This window comes from Erpetoichthys calabaricus, chromosome 12, assembly GCF_900747795.2.
Source record: "Erpetoichthys calabaricus chromosome 12, fErpCal1.3, whole genome shotgun sequence".
NCBI classification, from domain to species: domain Eukaryota; kingdom Metazoa; phylum Chordata; class Cladistia; order Polypteriformes; family Polypteridae; genus Erpetoichthys; species Erpetoichthys calabaricus.
In genome coordinates this window covers 107,614,934-107,638,536 of record NC_041405.2, presented here as the reverse complement: position 1 = coordinate 107,638,536, position 23,603 = coordinate 107,614,934, and the positions used below count along the sequence as shown (strand labels likewise).

At 39.2% G+C, this 23,603-nt stretch overlaps 1 protein-coding gene across 1 annotated transcript; it reads right to left on the bottom strand.

The window, feature by feature from the left end:
* Positions 1 to 1,548: 1,548 nt before the first annotated feature.
* LOC114661530 (glucose-dependent insulinotropic receptor) lies at positions 1,549 to 12,229 on the bottom strand. Its single transcript, XM_028814668.2, has 2 exons — positions 10,619 to 12,229; positions 1,549 to 1,752 (listed from the first exon to the last, which is right to left on the bottom strand). Exons 1-2 carry the CDS (start codon positions 11,583 to 11,585, stop codon positions 1,733 to 1,735), a joined length of 987 nt encoding a protein of 328 aa, XP_028670501.1. The 5' UTR covers positions 11,586 to 12,229; the 3' UTR covers positions 1,549 to 1,732.
* Between the last annotated feature and the right edge of the window lie 11,374 nt (positions 12,230 to 23,603).

Here is a 23,603-nt window from a genome sequence, read left to right as displayed (position 1 = left end):
TTGCCAGAAGTGAGTGTATAGAGAGACCACAGATCTAGTATTGGCAATGGTTTTTAAAGGAAGGAGTAGACATCTTGTCATTGGTTTCTTAAATGCACATAAGCCCATTCTTTTTGGTTGACTATTGGTGCAAAGATTTGTCCATCAAGGATGCCAATTGTTATGGTTCTTTGTTCAAGTCAAATGTTTTAACTGGTACCATAAGAAGATATCTCTTAGTTATCACTTGATGATTGATCGTTTCATCAGATAAGGCCCAGAGTCAACATTCCAAAGGGGCCCTATAGAGAGAAAACTATCACTCTTGCTGGAATAAAGAGCATCTGGAAGCTTTCTTTTTAGCAAATGTCTTGTGTGCCAAAGCATAGCAAAATGTCATAATGTAAGTCTGTCCTACTATAATATTCATCCATTAATCATTTTATTAGCCCAATTTTTAATTTTCAGGGTTGTTCAGAACTGAGACCTCCCTTGAAAGCAGTAGATACAAGGGAATTCTTCCCAGGGTAATTATGTGATTGTTTAATCATTTCCATCCATCCTTGGACTTTATAAATATCTTTATTGCATTACAGGTATGTGGAGAGATGCCCCCTGTGATAGCTAAATTGGATATAATGCTGGAAGCTGCTCAGGATGGGTCCATCGCAGGGCACCTCATAAACACCATGATCAATTCAATATTTCCAGTCATGTCTTCAACTTGAATGTTTGCAAGAAACTGGAGGAACTTGAGGAAGCCCACATGTACTCTGGGAATGTGCACAGACAGTGACCAGGCTATATACTGTGCCAATTTACTGTAGATACATAAATTGTCAAACCTGCTTGCACCAATTCAGGATCACAGGGAAGGGGGAGCCTGCCATGGAAATGCTGGGCATCAGGTAGGAAACAACTCCAGATAAAGAGCCGGTCTATCACAGGACACAAAAACAAACACACACACACACACACACACACACACACAGACACACTCATGATCACTTTTTCTTACACTGGACCAAAACAGAGTTACCACCAACTTTACCTGCATGTGTTTGGGCATGTGGGAAGAAAACAGGGATAGCAAGTTTAGGTGTTGGGAGAGGCATCTATAGACAGTGCATACTAAACTCCACACTGGCAATGACCAGACAAGATGTGAACCCACCACACAGAATTTGTGAAAAAGCAGCGCTAAACGCTGTCCTGATACGCTCCTCTTTAATTCATTTTTAATATTTCTTTATCATGGAATATTTTAACTAAGTGCCATTTGAATGTGATGGATTAGTTTCTGATTACCTTTGCTCATAGTTTGTATTCCAGTTTTTCATCTTACAAATCAAGATTTCTTACAATTGTTTAAGAACCCCTTACCTTCACTCTTGAAGAGCAGAAGAGGTCCAATAATTGCTTGGTTTAATAAAACACATATTTGGTTCAAACTATAATTATTAATTATTTTTAATTATTAATTAATTGTTAATTATTATAGACTAATTTTTGTAATTGTGTTTTAATTCCAAGCATCATGAAGCACTTAAAGAAGACAAATACTCCACATATTTTGATTCCTGTAATTTTATTTGAGTTTGCTGTGCTAGAAAAGTCAGAAAGGTAGGATGCATTATATACTTTTACAAATCCACAAAGAGGTCCTTGTTAGATAGTTTGATGCCCTTTTGTTTCATTATCCACTATTAAGTAGGAGGAAGATGCAGTCTTCTTTTGTGTCCAGCAGGAAATATCACATTGCAGGTGCAGCTGCTATAATAGAAGGAAAAAAAAGTCTGGAATAAGAATTTAAAATGTTTTAATGACATCTAATTTGCCCAAATAACTTCTAGTCAAGTTCTGAATATCCCTAAATTACCACTGTCTACCACACTACTTGATAGTTTATTTCTGTTCCTTGTTCATCTAAAAACATTAGGAGATGATCGTGAAACTGAGCCTGAGGTCTTTAAAGGTGGAAACTACAATGCAACAACACAAGCTTTGAAGGCTTTGCATTAATGGATGTATTAGAGCTGCCAAACCACCTGCTGTACCTGATAAGAATAACAGTGAACACTGACGCATAAAATGAAATATTGACAATTAATATGACAGAATTTGTGATAGTGGTCGCTTAGCAGGATCCTAGTGTGATGTGTCCCATTTTGAAAAGGAAACCTGTTTTAATGGTTATGTTTTTCATCCATGTCTCTCACATATGGTCTTTATCTACAGTACTTACAGGAGGTATCTGTTAGCAAAGAACTGACTTGGTAACGATAAGTAGGCTTCCATGCTACCAAACCAGTCTGTAGAGTTTCATTGTCTTCTCCCCTGTTATTATTAAAGATATTGCTTTTTCTTTCTTTACACTTCTTGCCCTAAAGTCAAATAATAATAACTATCTGAAAATGATTCCAATTGCTCACTTGCTTCAGTTGCACTGTGGCATCGTAAGTCTGGTTTTGAAATCTTACATAAATGTACTCTGCCATACACCTCATGAATAGACTGGTCACACATGACATAGCCTTAAGTGCTAGTATGAGAAACAGTTATATAATAGAAATAGTATTTTTACCTCTGAACCATATCTGTCTAACTGATGGCTTTTCATATTTGAAATAAATAGTCAACGAGTATGAGGTCAAAATGATGAGCAGAGGCTACAAAGTGGTTTAACCTGTAAAATGATCTCAATTTTATGTTGCTTTCCCAATTTTCCACGTAATCTTGTATTTCTTTTGTGTAGTGTTTCAAGTTGATTGACATACTATATATTACCAACTATTTGCATTTATCTTCTGGGAAAAATGTTATAATGTAATTTGCATTTTATAGTATGTTGGTTTGTGTTTGATTAATGAATTTATAAAGTGCTAGTTAAAAATGCTAATTTTCCCCTGCTCATATTAAATTAATTGTTGTCCATGGTTTATATTATATTGTTAATATGCAATGGTGGTCTACACTATCCATCCATTCAGCATCTAACCCGTGCCCACATTTATCAATCATCCCAGAGTAGGAAAATAGTCCTAACTGGCTCAGAGAGTGATGAAAAAACACAGGACAACACTGAACTCACAAAAAGATTCCAACTTGACAGAGACAGAATAATATCCGTAACAAATGTGGTCACTCCATCTACACGAAAAAGTCAGGCACTGTCAGCCAAAATGAAAGTTTTGGTAACGTTATGTTTCTTGGCCACAGGGAAAATTCAGCTTTGTAATAGCAATGATTTGGGTTTGTCATCGCCAGCTATTTTAAGAATTTTTGACTACCCTTGCAGTGCTTGAGGTAATACGCAGATTTATACATTTCCCCACCACTCCACGTGAGGTGATGTTAAAGCAAGCTGCATTCATGCAAATCTCTGGTTTTCCGGGAGTTGTCGGTGTGATTGAGAGAACACACATAAAAATCGTTGCCCCAAGTGTGAATGAACACATGTTTGTGAATCACAAGAGATATATCACAGTATTAACAGACAGGCTGTCAAGTATGCAAACTCTGTTATTTTTGATGTTGATGTAAAGTGGCAAATGTTATGCGCAGCTTAGCGCAATATCCTACATTATTATTTTTTCTTTCTTCTGCTACTACTTTAAATATTATTATTGTCATTATTGTTATCTTTGTGGTAAAGCCTCTGTGTTAGTATCAGAAAACTGTAAAATGTCATCATAATTTTCATGGAAAAAACAAAACACCTTCATAAGTACCATTTTTTGGCTTGCAGTTCCATAAAATCGTGATATCATTCATTCTCAAACGTGAACTCCTACTCCTAACTGGGAGAATGTGTAAGATGCTTTATAACTACTTCTCATGTCCTACTCTGAGGTAACATAAATTCTTATCTAGTCTGACTTTTGTGCAATTCCTAGAAGTTCTGAAATGCTTGATAAATATGGGCACTGGTCAAACTGATCGTCAGACTAGTTTATATGGATGATATGACACACCTACATTCACTCAAACCAGGCTAATTAGAGTCAATACCTACAACCCTATTATAATTTATTTTAAAATGAGTCATATACTTCATAGAAAAAGAAAGCATATTAATTCACATATTAAAAATGACCTCTTGGAATCTTAGTATAAAAAAGACATATTAATTTTTGCAGCAATATCTAATTGCAGTCCATATTCTGAACCCGTTTTTACCATACAGGGTTTCAGAATCCTGGAGCCTGTCCAAGCAATATAGGTGGCAAGGAAGGACCTATAGTTTTAATAGGAAATCCACCATTCACAGGACATGTTGATACACCTTCCATCATCACTCATAACAGACCAACATAAAGTCACTAGCTGATTTGGTACAGACCCCGCTGGAATATTCAAGGTACAGTAGCTGTCAAACACTGAGAAACTCGTGAAAACATTGGGAACCTTTTAAAAACTTGAAAAAGATAGTGACCACGCAGCTGTATAGTACTGTGAGGCCACGGTGCTAACCCCTTGACGAACATGAACCACTTTTTTTCAGTTATTACTTGCTTTCTATCTAAATTATCCAACTTGTACTGTAATCATTTTTTTCAAGATTATTAGGTTAGTTTACAGAAAATTTTCAAAATGGCCTAGTCACTGGTTTATTCAAATTTCCTCTAAGCAATACAAAACACTTTCAAAAATTCTTTTTAAAGTAAATGGTTGCCATTGCTGAAAATAATGAAAATATAATGCAAAACATTCACTATTGTCCATTGTGTTCTTTTTTTCTGTTGTTTTAGCATTTTATATTATCTTTACATGTACATATTTATTTCTGATACCATAGCTTTCAAAAGAAGAAGAAAACTTGAATCCTTAGGAAAAATGCAAATAAATATGAGGCGAGCATACAAATTCCAGAATGAAGGCCTCCCACCCTGGATCCAACCAAGGTCAAGTACTTGCAATGTGAACACTTAAGTATTCCACTTTTGTGCTGCTGTCATATTAAATATTCACTATTGTTAGATAAAATTTCAGTATTAATTCAATTATAACAAACTTATTACAAATAATGCAGAATATCTACTTATAGTACAAAAATGTAAGTTGCCAGATTTTTTCTTTTTGTTTTTAACATTCATAAAAGGGCAGCATGGTGGCACAGTGGGTAGCATTGCAGACTGATGGATCCAGCATCTTGAGTTCAAATCTAATGCCCAATTGTTCTTTTTGAGGAGTTTGCACATTCTCCCTATGTCTGTGTGTTTTTTTTTTTTTCCCCACATGCTGGTTAGGTTAGGCTTAATGATTGCAAATTGGCCCTCGGTGAGTGTGGGTGTGTAAGTTAGTGGACAGCACAATGTTCATTCTTGCACCCTGTAATACTGGGATAGTCTTTGATGACCTTGAATTGAAAGAAATTAACCCGATGACATTAACTTGACCTGCATGCCTTTGAGGGACATGAGAGGAAAATCGAGGCTCTTAATATTTTGCAATCCTTCAAATAGTTTTATGGGATATAATGTCTCAATTTTAGCTGACAGAAGGTATTTATACAGGTTTATATACTTTTGTTGTCATTATAATAAAAGTTTTTTCTAAATTCATGTAATCGTTTTCATTTATTCCATATAATTGTTATCTTAATATTTGTTGATCTGAAGATGCATCTTTTCAGTTAGTTAGTTTCACAAATACAGTATGTGGTCGTCTGTTGTACCACAATGCACAGTACAAGTTTGTCAAAGACTGAGATAACTCAAACAATTGTTAGGAAATACTGCAGGTTGACACATTTTGTTTGCTTTGGTTTTTATAACTTTTTACATGCTGTTAACAGATATTTAATCAGTTTTATTGCCTAAGAATTTATTTGATGTCATATTGATTGCAGTAACATAGCCAAGGTAACCAGTCATAGTGCAATCTGCAAATTAGGACAGATTTTACCATAGTCTGTTCTTGAATGTGAGACATATGAGGAGTGCTAGTTACAATTTACTTGCAAATCATTTATTTACTCTGTAGCCTAGTTTATGTGTACATAGTGTTTTACTTCAGCAGAGAAGAAATGTTATATTGAAGAATAACATCAGAATATGCTGTGTTATAGTGCTTGAAATCAAAGATGTTATCCATTGACTGGTATCACTGATGATGAGTATGAAATGATTAATGCTAATTAATGAACATCTGGCAGATTTAATAATGTGTTAGCTCTTTACATTTTCATTGTACATGCATAATAGTGAATAAAGGGTAAAACCATGTAGTATATGTACAGCACACACTGAGCCAGCTGATAGATTTTTTTCCTCAAAAAAACAAAAGCAAAGCAGTCGTCTGCCAGAATACTGTACTTAATGATTTAGTTGAAAGTAAACATATTATTTTGCTTTCAGTCAAAGTTATGTCTGCATTCTGGTAACATTTTCATGACCATAAAGCAATTTAGATACAGTAGATAAGAGTAACATCAAATTATCCATCCATCCATCCATTTTCCAACCTGCTGAATCCGAACCCCCGAATCCAGGTCACAGGAGGTCTGCTGGAGCCAACCCCAGCCAACACAGGGTGCAAGGCAGGGAACCAATCCCGGGCAGGGCGCCAACCCACTGCAGACATCAAATTATATAATTTAAAAAAGAATATATAAAAAAATATGTAAAATATATTGACATAGTTAAAAAAACTTCTATCTGAAATACTAAAATGTCTGGATAAAGGCTAATATAATAAAGTTGTGATATGCAAGTCAATAAGGCTTTGTGCAGTTAAGTGAAAGCAACACTTCTGGAAAGTACCATCCACACATTGACTTTCAGAGGTCATCTAATCCAAATTCGGGCCACGCACTCTTTCTTGGTGGGAGACACCAACCCTGGGCAAGACACTAATGCATTGCAGAACACAATCAAACATACACACATATTTTCTAAGACAGGTGGATTCTGAATTAGCTGTCAGATAAACCTACATATCTTCTTTATGTAGAAAATAAGCAACAGAACCACAGAAAACTCGCAGAGCAATAGGGAGAGTGTGCACATTGCCCACCGAAAGTGGTTGGGACTGCTATTTATACCCGGATACCTGGAGCTGTGCAGAAGAAGTGCAAACCACTTCTAATAAGAGAAAAAAGTCCATTCATCCATTTTCAAAACCTGCTTAATCAGTTTCACGGATGAAAAGGCTGTGATATATGTACAACTGGAAGTAATAGGTTCATGCTGTTTTAGTACTACAGAAACTGTTTGATTGGAGTTATAATAATAATAACTAGCCAACCCACAGCGTAGCATACGCCACATACTTATGTATTGATGGGTGAACACTTCCTGAAAGTCACTGTTGTCCAAATGGGGTGGGTTTGAGGATATGACTGTGGGTGAATGAAAAGATGGAACTGTGGAGAGAGCAACATACAAATGTCCGTGACTGAAAACTGGAGGACCGCCTCTGCGTCCCCACCTCCCAGAGCGAGGGACAGGGCTGGACGGCGCTCGGGCGCGGAGGGCGGAACGGGGGGGAGAGGGGAAGGACGCCCAGGGAGGACGCCCACACCGCCCCGCCCCCCCGCCTCTCCGGAGAGAGGGCAGGGAAGTGGGCCCGAGAGGTAGCAGAGACGAAAGCAACTGAGGCGGTGTTTGGTGAGTTGTTGCATCCGGGCACATGAGCAAGCAGTGCCTCGAGAGCATCTGTCGTTCGTATCCCATGGTCGGGCGACTTGGTGGATTATATATAGAAAAGCAGCCGGAACCGAAAAGAATAATGAAAGGTCAATGTGGCTGAGAGCTGCATGTGGACTGTTCTTTTCAGTTACGACGCACGACCGCGTCCACCATCGCAAACTGTTTTACACACTGCATACAGCGATTCGCATCCGCGACAAACATGCTTCTTCTTAGATGGTCCTGCAAGAACACGGCAAACGTTTGTCTACATAAATTCATACCATACTCCTTATTCCCCGGCCTGCATCCACCCTCACTGTCGAGACATTCACAATGCCTGCTCATGTGCCCGGACACAACAACTCACCAAATACCGCCTCAGTCGCTTTCGTCTCTGCTACAGTCCACATGCAGCTCTCAGCCACGTTGACATTTCATTATTCTTTTCGGGTCCGGCTGCTTTTCTATATATAATCCACCAAGTCGCCTGACCATGGGATACAAACGACAGAGGCTTTCAAGGCACTGCTTGCTCATGTATCCAGGCGCAACAACTCACCAAACACCACCTCAGTCGCTTTCGTCTCTGCTACCTCTCGGGCCCGCTTCCCTGCCCTCTCTCCGGTACACTCCACACTCCACTACATTGCGGTGAATGCTAGTAACAGTCAGGCAGGCGGGCAGGCGTTCTCGTCCCATGGTCTTAGAGTTGGTGGGCGTGGCTCTGTGAGTTGTCGTCGTATCCCATGGTCTTAGAGTTGGTGGGCGGGGCTCTGTGAGTTGGCGGGCGTGGCTCTGTCTTGCGTGCTCCATGGGTGTCTTGCGTGCCTTAGTCGTGCCTTAGTGAATTATATATATAGATAATTCTTTGCATTTATATAGCGCTATTATATATTAATAATATTATATATTATTAATTCAATTCAGCATTATGGAGTCAATCCTAAGAGTAACACAGAAACCAGCCCTAAGTGAGGCTTCAAAAATTTTCAGGATCTGTCAACCTAACACACATACCTGTCAGATATTGGAGGAAAACTGGAAAGTGTCTGAAAACTCACAAGTAAATAAGGAGAACATGAAAACTGCACCCAGATAATGATTGGGTATGAGATTAAAATTCACAATACTAGATCATAGAGGCAGCAAACCTAACCACTATGTTTTGGGGATTATTATGCATGACATCCAGAAAATGAGTATACAAAATGAAAATTGTATTTATTACAGTGCTTCACTATTTTTTCCACATTCTATTTCAATATATACAGAGAGGTAGATACAGGGCTGTAGCAAGATGTCTTCTAAGCAAAGCATGCTGATATCATCTGATGGTAAATGCTTATTTGTTCCTTTATTGAAAGCTGGAAGACACTATTTAGTTATAAAAAGGATGAGGTGTATAATGGAAAATTCATGTAATCAATTAGGCAGAATCCTGTTTTGTCTGCTGGAAACTCCGGTATAAAACAAATAAAACCATCTGCTACTTAGACTATATGTTTTGTGCTGTGATGAGTATAAGTTGGCTAAGCACCTGAATTGCTGGGAATGGAATAGTAAGCCAAATGCCTGATTTTGTCTGCTGGCTATGTTTCTTTTTATTTTCAATCATTAGCAATAATATATTGGATGCAATTAGTGCATGTGATAAATAAGTAAATACATAATAAAGTAGGAACCATAATAAAATCTATCAATCATTCTGTTATCAGACCTTCATCAATCCATTCTTTTCCTAAACTCACTCATCTAGAGCAGAGTTGTGGGAGAGCTGAAGCCTAACCTAACAAGCATCAGGCGCATGGCAGGAACAAACCCTGGACAAGGCACTTGTCCATGTCAGGGTGAACACACTCACACACATGGGCAAACTCAGCACTCTCAGTTCACCTAACCTGCATGTCTTTTGACTGTGGGAGGAAAGCAGGGTGCCCTACTTAATCTAATTCAGGGTTGTGGAGGCTGGAGCCTCTTCTAGCAGCATTTCACATATGGCAGGGCATGCATAACACACAAATACAGAGTCAAATTGGGGCCACCAATTAATGTAACAAGCCCATCTTTTTTGTAATATGTGAGCCATAACAAAATTTCTTGAATCACACTTGAATCTTAACCTGCATGCTTTATCCTGAGATAGTTGTCCATCCATCCATTATCCAACCCGCTATATCCTAACTACAGGGTCATGGGGGTCTGCTGGAGCCAATCCCAGCCAACACAGGGCGCAAGGCAGGAAACAAACCCCTGGCAGGGCGCCAGCCCACCGCAGGGTGCGCACACACACACCAAGCACACACTAGGGATAATTTAGAATCGCCAATGCGTGTCTTTGGACTGTGGGAGGAAACTCATGCAGACACGGGGAGAACATGCAAACTCCATGCAGGGAGGACCCAGGAAGCGAACCCGGGTCTCCTAACTGCAAGGCAGCAGCGCTACCCACCACGCCACTGTGCCGCCTGAGATAATTATATGTTATCTATTGTATGATATGCAATTCACATAGGAAGAAGAAACCTGATTTAGTTGCCAACCTGAGTAGGACATAAGACAAATTCAAAATGTAGGTCTTTTAATTATTTGCAGCTGAATTATGATGTCTGCGGTGGGCTGGCACCCTGCCCGGGGTTAGTTTCCTGCCTTGCGCCCTGTGATGGCTGGGATTGGCTCCAGCAGACCCCTGTGACCCTGTAGTTTGGAAATAGCGGGTTGGATAATGGATGGATGGATGAATTATGGTGTTGGGATCCTGTTCTCTTTAAACCAGGCTAGTTAGGATTCTTGTAGTTTATACATATGAGGCAGAAACATAATTGAGAATGACAAAAAAGTGGCTATATTACAAGCAAACATGTTTTTCTTTTGCTTAGTGCCAACACACTTGGCCAAAACATGCAAAGTATTTTTCTAAATGTACCATTTTGAACAAACATTTCATAGCATAAAACCCAGAATATGTAATATAACATTACATTTAAGTAATATTATGCTTAAATTACCTTCAATTTGGTTGTGATGTACGTGAGCAATGTTGACCCCTCTTGCCCTTTTTTTCCATACTGTTGCTGAAACAACTATGGTCTTCATGTGAATAAACAGCAGCCATACCTGTTCCCTGACCTCTCGTTGCCAACAAGCATACACCAATGGATTAAGCAAGGAGTTGGAAAGTCCCAAGAGCCATAGGTAGTTCTCTATTACTTGATACAGGTAACAAGTCTCACAACAAGCTTGTATAGCACAAACCACAAAGAACGGTGCCCAAGACAGGGTGAAACAGCCCACCTGGATTGTCACTGTCCGCAAGGCTTTCATATCTCGGTGAAAGTAGCCTGGTTGCTGATGAAGGCTGCCAGCAGGCTGAGCCTCTCGGATTTGACGTTGGTGAGAGTAAGCAATTTTTAAGATATCGCAGTAGAAATAGATGAACACACATAATACAGGAAAGAAGCCCACAGAAAATACCAAGATCATGGCCTTAGGACGCACTACAGAGAAGAAGGTACAGACGTCATTGTAGGTGCTTGTCTGGAGTTCTTTCACCATTACTGGTAGGAAACCTATCAAGAAGGAGAGGAGCCAGTGTCCACAGATGCAAGCAGCTACAACAACAGCAGTCATAATCTGCAGGTAACGGAAAGGCTGTTTAATGGCCAGGTAGCGATCAAAAGCAATTAGGAACATAGCAAGAATTGATGCTGTTGAAGATGAAGTAACCCAGGCCATGCGGATGAGACACGTTGTTTTTTGAGTTTGCAATGTATTAGAATTGAAGACTTCCTTTACGATCCCAATTATTGCAAACCCCACCACGATATCTGCCACAGCCAAGTTAAATACAAAGTACCAGCTTTTATTCTTTTTTCTCCGAATGAGTAGTAGAAGAGCTGAAGCAATCAAAAGATTTGTAGTTACAATGAGGACCGATGACACTGTCAAAATCCAGCCGAAGATTTTGTAATTCATTGTTTAAAATGAGTCCAGCCTTACGTTTCTAATTTATCAGCAAGCAATGTGTAGGAAGAAATATTTCCATCATTCATCCATCATTTCTTAGTCTGGAGGTTGGAATTTGAAATAAATGCTGTTTGTTTTTTGAAGTTAAGAGAAAAACGCATACTCTTGAACGTTTCTAAATGCAGGAAGTCATGCTTAGTATGCGCACTGACTTAAGTCCTTGTATTCTTTCTTCCTCACTTCATCCTTTTTTAATTCAACTTAATACATTTGTAACTCAGTAACAAAACAGGAATTTATCTCCCAGTTCAGCTGCCAAGAAGAAAACATCTGGCTAATGCGAATCCCTCATTACCAATATGGAAAAAAGGATGCACGCCTACTCCTGCACTAAATGAGATAAAACTGCAGTTTGCTGTCGGCATAACCCGTTTGAAAAGCTGAGCATCCCAGGCCTTGTTTACAGTATATTCAGCCTTTAGAGACTTGAACCTGACTCTTAACCCAGAAGAGAGAGAAAAGCTGCTGGGAATCTGGCTTCCTTTCAGATACTAGTCTTAACTGCAAAATTTCACTTTGATAGGCAGTTGCTAATGATGCACTCCACACAGCAGTTAACATTCTGAAAGTAGTTCACATCATCAAAGATCACATCCACCTGTTGCCTTATCAAATGTTCTCGAAAGTCTGCTTTACCTGGTAGTTGACATATCTTCTTGGTTGCTGTAACTAAGAAAAAATGCGTCAGCATGATCACTTATTTCCATTCTTTTCGCAGATTACTCCCTCAATGTTTAATGGAGTTGTGAAAGAGAGAGAAAAAAGCACATGAAGCACAGCCCATGGCAAATGAAAAGTGACTGCCTAATCTAAATTGCAGCTGCCTAGCTTTGTACAGTTGAAGGGCTGCACTGACAATGGTAAACATCACTTGTCTTCATTATGTGTAGTTCACAGCAGGTAAAACAGGAAGCACACCACGTTCTGAAACAACCAAGCAGATTCCATCTCTCGGAAACAGATTGGTAATGACTGTGACCTAAGAAGAGCAACTCAAGCATCTACAAGTCAAGTGCAGCTATAACAATATTTATTATGTAGCTGTCTTGAAAGAAAACTTGCTCAGAACGTTCTAGAGGCCACTACAACTACAAAACTATCAGTCCTTACTGAAATTAAATATAATGTGTAATTCATGAAAAAAATGTAATGACAAAAGATAAAGACGACAAAGACAAAAATAATCTAGCACACTTTCACTTTGGTTCTTAAGGAAATTGTCAACCATACATAACTAACTAACCCCTACTCTCTCTTCTGTTTCCTTTTCCGGTGTCCTGTTGGTGGTGGCGTGCGCCACCACCATCTACCCAAAGCACCATGATGTTCCAACAATGATGGATGGATTAAAAGCCAGAAGTCTGTATGACCATCGGCATCAAGTGACTCCGTGAAAAACCCGAACTACAAAGAGGACTATTTCATTTATGTTAGGTAGAATGCCCAGAGGGGACTGGGTGGTCTCGTGGCCTGGAACCCCTACAGATTTTATTTTTTTCTCCAGTCTTCTGGAGTTTTTTTTTGTTTATTCTGTCCCTTCTGGCCATCGGACCTTACTCCTTTCTATGTTAACTAATGTTGCCTTATTTTAATTTCTTATTTTGTCTTTTATTTTTCTTCTCTTCATTATGTAAAGCACTTTGAGCTACTTTTTGTATGAAAATGTGCTATATAAATAAATGTTGTTGTTGTTGTTGTAAAGAATCTTGATGTTGAGTCTCTTCAGAGTAATGCATTTTTTGAAAAGCAGAGTAAGACCATGGTACATGAGGTTATATCATTTATACAATATCATATCATGATTACTTTAGATTTTCCTCCTTGTCAGTAATCAGCCATACTTCTCTATATTATGAACGAAAATCTTGAGACAAGACTTTTACCAAGAGATTTTTTCAAGTCCCTCCCTCCTCTCAACCATTTATGGTTAGCGGCCCATGCCCACGGTGCTCTCACCTCTCATTTGTGTGAATGTTTTTGGCACACACAGTTCCTGTGCTCTCAGTTCTTAGAAATTTTAATGTTTTTTTCACTTTAAGTTCCCAATAAAAGAAGACTTGTTATGTCCAAATCGTATTGAAGAATTTCATTTCCGAAGGGTTACCAACAGAAGAAATGAGTACAAGGGCAATCCTAGCACCAAGAAATGATGAAGTGAAACGAATTCACGTGAAAATTGTTGATCAGTTACACAGCAAATTGGTAGTACTAGGGTGTTGTACCATGTTAGCCATTATGAATGTAGAGAAAAGCCAAGCAAAATGACACCTTTTATTGGCTAACTAAAAAGATTACAATATGCAAGCTTTCGAGGCAACTCAGGCCCCTTCTTCAGGCAAGATGTAATACAGAAACTGGAGTTCCCTGTGTTTATATGCACACTTTAGGACAAGAAACAACATTGGTAAATCTTTAAATGAGAAATTTTAAATGTAAAAAATTAATAGATTCATTCAGGCTAGGGTTAATTTAACAAGAGAGAGAAGAACAATGTATGGTCAAGGTCTTTGGATAAGATAACTGTCCAACAAAGTCTTTTGAAGTTTGTAATGAGTTTTTCAAAACAATGTGGATCTGTAGACAGGTTGTCTGTCATTCTGAGAGATGTAAACAATTCTCATATCTGGCCATAAAACCCAGGGAGGCCTATAATCTCAGGAATTGGCTCCCTTACAGAAAATATTTCAGGTTGGGTGGAGCACATTCTTAAACCCCTCATCCGTAATACAACCAGCTACATCCAGGACACCACTGACTTCTAAAAAAAAACTGTCTGCTTTAGGCCCCTTACCTGAGGGAACCTTACTGGCCACAATGGATGTTGAGGCACTTTACATAAACATCCCCCATGATGATGGCATGTGGCATATGGGCCGCTAACCGTAAATGGTTGAGAGGAGGGAGGGACTTGAAAAATCTCTTGGTAAAAGTCTTGTCTCAAGATTTTCTTTCATAATATAGGGAAGTATGGCTGATTACTGACAAGGAGGAAAATCTAAAGTAATCAAGATATGATATTGTATAAATGATATAACCTCATGTACCATGGTCTTACTGTGCTTTTCAAAAAATGCATTACTCTGAAGAGACTCAACATCAAGATTCTTTATGTATGGTTGACAATTTCCTTAAGAACCAAAGTGAAAGTGTGCTAGATTATTTTTGTCTTTGTCGTCTTTATCTTTTGTCATTACATTCTTTTCATGAATTACACATTATATTTAATTTCAGTAAGGACTGATAGTTTTGTAGTTGTAGTGGCCTCTAGAACGTTTTGGGGGTCATCTCATTGTTGCCCCTCTAGTGCACCTGTTATTAATTTCATTAACATCAAAGCAGTTGAAATTGATTAACCCCCTCTGCTACTTAACTGACCAGATTAATCACCCAGAAGTTTCATTGACTAGATGCTATACTCGGATTAAAAAGGGTTCCTTTAATTTTTTGAGCAGTATATACATATATAAATATGGAAGTGAAGGTAAGCAACCTACCAGGAATGATCCTCAGAGAAAAATTATTACACATACAGAAATCAAAGATAATAATATATAGTAAATGAAGGGGGGAGGGCTGGGTGTAAAGTGGGGGGATAATAAGTTGGGGTTCAGAAGGTGTTGGTCATAAAGTCTTATTTATTATGTGGATTTTTTTTTTTTAAGCCTGCATATGCTGGGTTCATGCACAAATGTCTGTTAATGGTGTTTTCATTGAATAGCCATGATTCAGCCTGCTCTTTGGTACTTTTAGTGTTAGTAATGAATTTTACTTACACTGTGTCCCAGTTAAACTTGTGTATGGTTGAACTTGTATGTGTGTATATCAGAGATTGTGGGTCCTTCTTCTGACAGCATTGAGATGTTCTTGTATACATGCTGCAAGTGTTTCAGATGTTTGTCCCACGTATACAGCTAGGCATGAATTGCATGGTATACTATAAACAATATTCTGTGTCTCAGCTGCAGATTTCTTGCTTTCGGTATTAAAAAGAACTGTCTGTAGAGTGTTTGTAGGTTTGTGCGCTACTTTGATGCCAGATTTGGAGAGGATGCACACTGTACTTTCAGATACACCCCTGTGATAGGGAAAGGTGTGGTAAGTATGACATGAGATCTGGTGGGAGTTGGTTATTTGCTCAGGTCTGTGGCATCCCCTATGTAAACATTGCTTGATTAACATATTGGGTAGCTGTTTGATGTGAACAAGTGGAAAGGATAACATCTTTTTCATTTCCTTAGTTTACAATGGGATTCAATCCTTCTGAATAGTGACTTAACACAACTCCATTTATGCGATGATGGGTGATTGCTAGAAAAGTGTAATATCCTATCCGCATAGCATTCCTTGTGATTAACACTCGTAATTAAGGCAGCGTCATTACCTCTTTCAACAGAGATGTCCAAGAAGTTAACGTGTCCATTCATTTCTTTTTTCATAGTGAACTGAATTGCAGGGGATATTGTTGAAGTGGCTATGGATTTCATTCAGCTGGTTGCTTTTTAATATGACAAATGTGTCATCGACGTAGCAAATCCAAAGTATATATATTTTGGCCACCAGAAGGAGCTCCAGCCGCCTAAACCCGACACAGACAGACGCAGACACAAATCTTGCCACACAGCTCACCTTTATTATTGTGGGGAAGTGCTTTTCTTTCACTCCCCACTGCACCACAGTTCCCAAGCACCAAAACAAAATGCACAGTAACCCAAGGGCCAGACGCTGCCTTCCCCCATTGGGCTGGGCTACCAGTCATCTTTACATTGCCCCTCCAACAGCTGAGCATTGTGTGGCGAAGTATCCTGTCCTGCGAGGGCTGTTCCAGGGAAGTCGATGTCTGGTCCATAGCTCTTCCCAGAAACAAAAAGACAAAAAGGGGGACAGGGAGACACTGCACTGACGCCGTCTCCTGGCATCTATCAGTACTCTAAAGAGACAGCGCCTCCAACCGTACCCGAAATGGTGACAGTTGTAGCAGTGTCACTCCCCTACTCGTATCCACGCCCTGCAGAAGTGGAAGCAGGACGGGAAGCCCTGCCCTGCTCCACCACACGCCCAGCTGAGGTCGACTTCTCTCCCCGCAGAGAGTGGCCCTCCACCACATGTGAGCACACATGTTCATGTGTTGCACTGTTTGGAAACCTGGTTTTTCTTTTCCAGGACTTCCTTCTGCTCTAGTGTGCAGCAACAGTTTGGGTCCCTCTATGACATGAAGAAAGACCCTGTGCTGTCTGCACCCCCTTCGATTTCCATAAGACTGCCGCCGGAATTTGGGGCAAGGTGCTTTGGGCACCGGCACACGCAAGCCAGTCCCTTGCGTGTGCCTCACCTGTTTCCGCCCCCATCCTGAGAACAATCATCAAGCGCACATTCACTGTAGGGGTTACGTCTACTTGGCACCTGGTATTGTTTACTTTCAGGGCCCCTTCACTCTGCACCCTTCTTTCCTGTATTGTACAGCATATACCTACCTGTACTGCTGAATCCATTAGGGCAGAGATTGCTTCTTTAGGTAGGTGTCGACTTTCTTCATTGGCTCCACGACCATCCTCTCCATCGCTTCAATAAGGCTCCTTAAATCAGTAACACAGAGTGTGATGGTTGGAGGACCCTCTCCAGCTCAGTTACATTAAAGCCATTAATACATATATTGGCCGGTGGAGGACTCGCCCTTCGCTCCTCCTCCCAATTGACCAAAGCCAGGTGACATGGGCGTCTCCAGCATATTTTCAGTTGGGCCATCAGGAGGGCTGGCGTACCCTGCTGGCTCCACCTTTCCTACTTTAGCAGCGGAGCTTTGGTACATATACCCCAACTCCTTACCTTCTTCAGGATGGATCAAGGTTGTTTTTTTGAGAAGTTGGGTTATCAGAGCATGTCTGAAAATGTTAGGGAATGTTCCTGAGCTGAGTGAGGTGTTAATGGTGTGTGTAATTGCAGGAGTGAGAGATGGTCTGAAGGAGATGTGAGGGAATAGGATCGAGTGAATAGGTAGTGGGGTGAATAGAGAAGAGGTTGGAAATATTAGTGACAGGCAATGAAGAGAATGTGGAGAATGTTGGGTGTTGCTTGGAAGGAGACATAATGGGTGTTAGCAAGAGTGAGAACTGACTGCTGGGAAAAGGTGGCAAACTCATCAGCAGACAAGGAGGTTGTGGGAGGAGGGACAGGAGGGTTAACAAGTGAAGTGAAAGTGTATATTCTGAGCTTGGTCCATTGATTGCTTTGGAAAGCCATGGACAGGATGGTCTTTTGCATACAAGCCTGGAAAAGAGAAGACAAACATTGTCAAGACAGGAAGACAGAGTTGAGCATAAGGTGTCTGTAGCAGTGTTGTGGTCGAGATAGGAGAAGTGGTCAGAAGGAGGGAGAGCAGTGGAGACAGAGGATGAGAAATGGGAGAGAGGGAGCAGAGGTGTTGGTGGAAGGATACAGTAGAGACAGGAGAATAGTGAGAGAGGGAAGCAGCAGAGAGAATTGAATGAAAAAGTGATCAGACATGTGTAGAGGAGTGACAGTTGCATTTGTGGGAATGCAATTGTGTGGCAGAACCAGGTCAAGCAGATTGCCAGCATTGTGAGTGAGTGGGTTGTGGAGCTGTGTTATGCTAAATTATGAAAGAAGAGCATGGAAGTCAGCAGTAGGAGGGCTGTCCAGATTCATGTTCAGGTCCCCAAGAATTAGAAGTGGACTGCTATCATCTGGGAGGGAAGAGAGCAGTCAATCCATTTAATCAAGGAAGAAATTAATAAATGACTGTGTTTGCAAATTTGATTTTTGGGTTACTTTTTGGTGTAGACAAACCAAAGGATTGATTTTCTGGTTTTGAGTTTAGTACTTTCTCAGATTTTCAGTGTTTCACTGTTCGACTTGTCTTTCATTGCCTTTGTGGTCTTCCATTTTTTACATCTTGGCAGTACAACTTGACTTTTGCACAGTTCCCCTCTTCCTTTCTAAGATTTGTTTTTTAAATATTGAAGCTTTAATCCCTTGTTGTGAGGCCAGAGGTACAGGCCAAAGGTCTATTTCTAGATTTTAAGGTAAGGCTTACTGTATTACTAGGTCTCACTGAACCCTTGAAGTCTATAATTTCTGATAAACCTGGAGTTTGAGTTCACAAGAGCTGTGAGGAAAGACTGAGGGATATGAATCATACCACTTTATGAAAAAGGACATATAGAAGTGACAATAATAAAAATGTTTAAATATTATGACTGGATTTAGTGTAGCAGATGGCAAGAATTAATTTATAATGGGTTAAGGCAGTGGTGTCCAACTCTGGCCCTGGTGGGCCACAGTGGCTGCAGATTTTCATTCTAACCATCTTCTTAATAGTGAGCCGTTTTTGCTGCTGATTAACTTCTTTTGCTTTAGTTTTAATTGACGTGACTCAGACCCCTTAGTTGTTTCTTTTTCCTTAATGAGCAGCCAAAACATAATGAGACACAAAAGAAGCCCCCAGCTGACCAGATTACCTGAAAATAAAGAAAGGTGACGGTCTCAGTCATGTTGGTCTGCTCAGGTCACCAAAACTTCTTGATGGTGGTCTTAGAAAAAAACAGAAAATCAACAGTCTGTGGTGGCAGAAAAAGAGCAGCAACAAGTCATGATATTCAATAGCGGCTTTAATTAACAACAAGAATTGGCTTCTCATTAAGAAACTGGTTGAAGTGAAACTGGCTGGAGTTTGACATTTCTACATGTATATAGCTGGTCATCTGTTGGCTCATTTCACATCTCATTTCTGTTTGGCTGCCATTTAATGAAGAAACAAATCTATTCAGAGGACTGAATCCTTAAAAACAGGGCTATTAAAATGAAGAGAAAAGGAGTTAATTAGCAATGAAAACTGCTTGCTGATTAGGAAAAGGGTTTAAATGAAAACCTGAAGTCATTGACACCCACCAGGACCGGAGTTGGACACCCATGGGTCAGGGGTGTCGAACTCCAGGCCTGGAGGGCCGCAGTGGCTACAGGTTTTCATTCTAACCCTTTTCCTAATCATTGAGCAGTTTTCACTGCTAATTAACTCCTTTTCCCTTCATTTCAATAGCCCTGTTTTTAAGGATTCAGTCCTCTGAATTGATTTGTTTCTTCATTAAATGGCAGCCAAACAGAAATGAGACATGTAACGAGCCAACAGATGACCAGCTAAACTGGGATTTCAAACTCCAACCAATTTCACTCCAAACAGTTTCTTAATGAGAAGCTGATTCTTGCTCTTAATTAAGCCCGTTATTTAATTCAATGGCTTGTTGTTGCTCTCATTCTACCACAGCAGATATTTCCAAATTTGTCTATTTTTTTCTGTTTTTTCTAAGAACACCGTCAAAATGTTTTGGTGACCTGAGAGATCAACCTTACTGAGACCTTCACCTTTCTTTATTTTCAGATATTGTGTGATGGGCATAGGTGAGCTGGTCATATGGTGGCTTGTTTGGCTACTAATTAAGGAAAAAGAGACAATTAAGGGGCCTGAGTCAAGTCGATTAAAACTAAAGCAAAAGAAGTTAGTTAGCAGTAAAAATGGCTCACTAAACAGATGGTTAGAATGAAAACATGCAGCCACTGTGGCCCTTGAGGACCGGAGTTCGACACCTGTGGTTTATAGCATTATCTAGGTTTTAGTTAACCTAGTCTTCTAGTTTAGCAAGATTTTGAACAAATAAACTCAAACACTTGGCAGAGTTAGATATTGGCATAACTGCATAACTACATAATAACTACCAAATGGCACAGTCTGTACTTCATGTCACAAATAAGCTACTATTGCCAGGAAGTTCTTAACCAAAATGCATTAAATAAAATGTAAATATTTACAAATGAGTATGAATTTAATTCTGCTGAAGTGTGTCCAAATTATATTTTTTTAATTCTTCCACTGTAACAAAATTGAAACTTTAATTTTGAGAAATACACATTGTACTTCCTTTCTGATACTTCTTTTTATTTGCATGAGTCTCTTCCCCTGGAGCGCTAACAATGCCCATGTAATTCTTGTCATAGCAGGTCCAATGCCAGAACCAGTCTGGGAGGAGGATTGTTGCTTTTGATTTATTGTAAATATTTCACTTTTAGGAGTATTGTTAATGAGTTTGTGGCACACATTGCTGTGCATTTGCAATAGTTTGCATAAATGCCAAATTAATGGTCTTTAACTTGAATGAAATTAAACCTTCACTTTATTAAAAATTTCAGTATAATTTCATACAGTGCTAGTTAGTACATGTTATAAAATGTTTGCATTGCAGTAGCCACAGATGTAAACACATTTACACATCCAAACTGCTTTATTAGTAGAGATGACGTTTTTGTAAAAGAATGAATTAAATTTCTATTACTCATGGTCTTCGTGTTGATGAAGGACAGTAAGTTGCAATCGTGAGAACACTTTTTGAAAACAAACTGTGCCATATTGTGGTTGGGGCACCTTCAATTGTGCCACTTAATCTCTACTAAAGTGAGATTTGACCTGGCTTTGCTCAATTGCAATTGATGAGAAGTGGATTTAAATTAAATACATACAATACAAACATGTAACATACCATTTGCAAAGTGGCTTATTCCATTTCATGGATTAAGCAGGTTCAATGATATATATATGGCAAGAACCTATCCTGGATGTGGCAGTGTTTATGAAGCCCAGAGCCTGCACTGATGTGTTTAACACCTTCGCAGTGACATGACAAGAATACCAGTTTAAAACCCAATGAGAGTTTGATTGTACTGTACTATTCAATTCATGTTGATAATATCATCTTTCTGCTATTTGGTGATATGGAATGTTGTTGCTGTTGAGATGTAGAAATGACTGTGCTAGATGAACTTTGTCGTATCAAAGTAGGTTTAACTGCTCAAAACCATGCTTACAAAAACACATCACATTATCTCCCTGCCTTGCTTGATTTTTTTAAAACAGTATTTTGTGCCTACATCTTCTTACTCTAACCAAGAAATATAACTTTTTCCAGCTTTTCCAAACATGCTATAGCCCAGCAGTGGAACTCCATATCAGAATCACTTCCAAGTTCAGGCATCACCTTTAAACACCAACAGCCAACTATGCACTCTGCCTGGCAGTGGATTTATGCCTTTGATTCTTATCTGCTGAACCTAATTAATACAGCTGGATATTCCTGAATGCTTTTTTATACTATTGTGTAGTGTATTACCAGGACCCCAGGCTATCGGTGCTGCCACTGCGGGTTCACTAATAGACAACTGTAGGAAGAAATGTATAGAGTTGGTCTACGGAATTGTGCCAAAACACCTATGGCAGTATATCTATGTAGATTCCACTGCTATGTCTACTGAGTAAACATAAGAATCTCTTGCTTTCCAAATGATAAGGCTTGTCTGTTCTTGCTCTCCATGAAGCTAATGCATGCTCATATTCAATACACAAATCATCTAGTAGCATTCCTTTTACAGAAGATACTTGGAGCCTACTTCCCAATGCCTAAAATACAAGGGGTCAAAAAGTGTGGCATACAGGTAGTTACAAAAGAAATGGACTCTAAACCATAAGGTTGCTGGCTAATTTCTCATCTGTGATTCACTGTGTGACACTGAGCAAGTCACCGACCCTGCTTATGCTATAACTACACACATATTATGTAAACAGTGGTATTATGGATTAGTATTTGTAAAGTGCCTTGTTCCCCTAGCAAGGATTTGTCTATATATTAAAGATTATTTCTTTAAGATTATCTATTGGACTAATAACTTTGGCAGTATTAATGATAATAATAATAATTCATTACATTTATATAGCGCTTTTCTCAGTACTCAAAGCGCTATCCACACAGGGAGGAACCAGGAAGCGAACCCACAATCTTCCACAGTCTCCTTACTGCAAAGCAGCAGATTGATGAGAAACTAAAACATTTGCATAATAACTGCTTTGAAGAAAAGGTCTTTTGAAAAGCTTTGCACTATTATTAGCATAGACACTTTATGGAATTCAATTGGATAGAGAATAAAGAGCCCAGCTAACGCTGAGCACATTGCATGATGCAGCACAGCTTCAGTTTTTCTTAATTGGTAACTCTTTTTAATACCTTAGATGTTGCAACCAGAGGTTCTCATTTTTTGTTGTGCCTGCATTTTGACTTGTAAGCCCTTAACGTTTACTCCTCTAAGAATGTTTCTGTTTTAGCTGTGCTGTGGCAGCAAATATATGAGCTGATTTTCAGTGTGTATGGGAGACACGTATTTCAGGTTTAAGCCTTGACAGGACAAAAATTACAAGTTATAAAGCAAAATTGAGCTAAGCAATACTTAAACATGTCATTGTGATTCACATTTTTATCAAGACTGCTTTTCTTGCATTTTTATTTAAAGTTTTATTCATTCTAGTCATTGTTTTATACATGCTGGCACTGTAATGTCATCTTTCCCTTTGAGCGTGGGAGATGCATGCATATGGAAAGCAGTTTTTGGCTAGTTGAAGATACATTCTTATACAAAATATTCATTATACCTGAAATGTATTTAAATTACTTAGAATATGAATTCAGGATATAAACAAGTGAGCGAGTTGTTGAGTATTAAACATGCTGTAATTATTACTATGTGCTTTTGGGTTATGTTTTGGTGTTTTAAAGTCTAAATTTCATTTTAGGTTTCAGAACTCCATATATCTTTAATTGAAAATCATTATAGATACCTATAATTCTAATGTTGACTTGTTAGAGTAGTTAAAGATACCTGTAGTTGAACACCCTATAGAAGTCATTTGGAAAAATCCTTCATATTCCAAGTATCAAAATGAATGACTCTGCTGTGGAAATTATGTTAGTCAAACATATACAGGTATATATATCTGAATGTATATTGTAGCGTGTGGCCGGAGCCCTTGCCCGGCCGAGACGTCTCCATGCTGGGAAGACCGGGGGAGCAAGCGTGGTCAGAGCGTTACCTCCCCTGTAACACTACATGTCAACCCCCCTGGGTTGCAACAGTGCC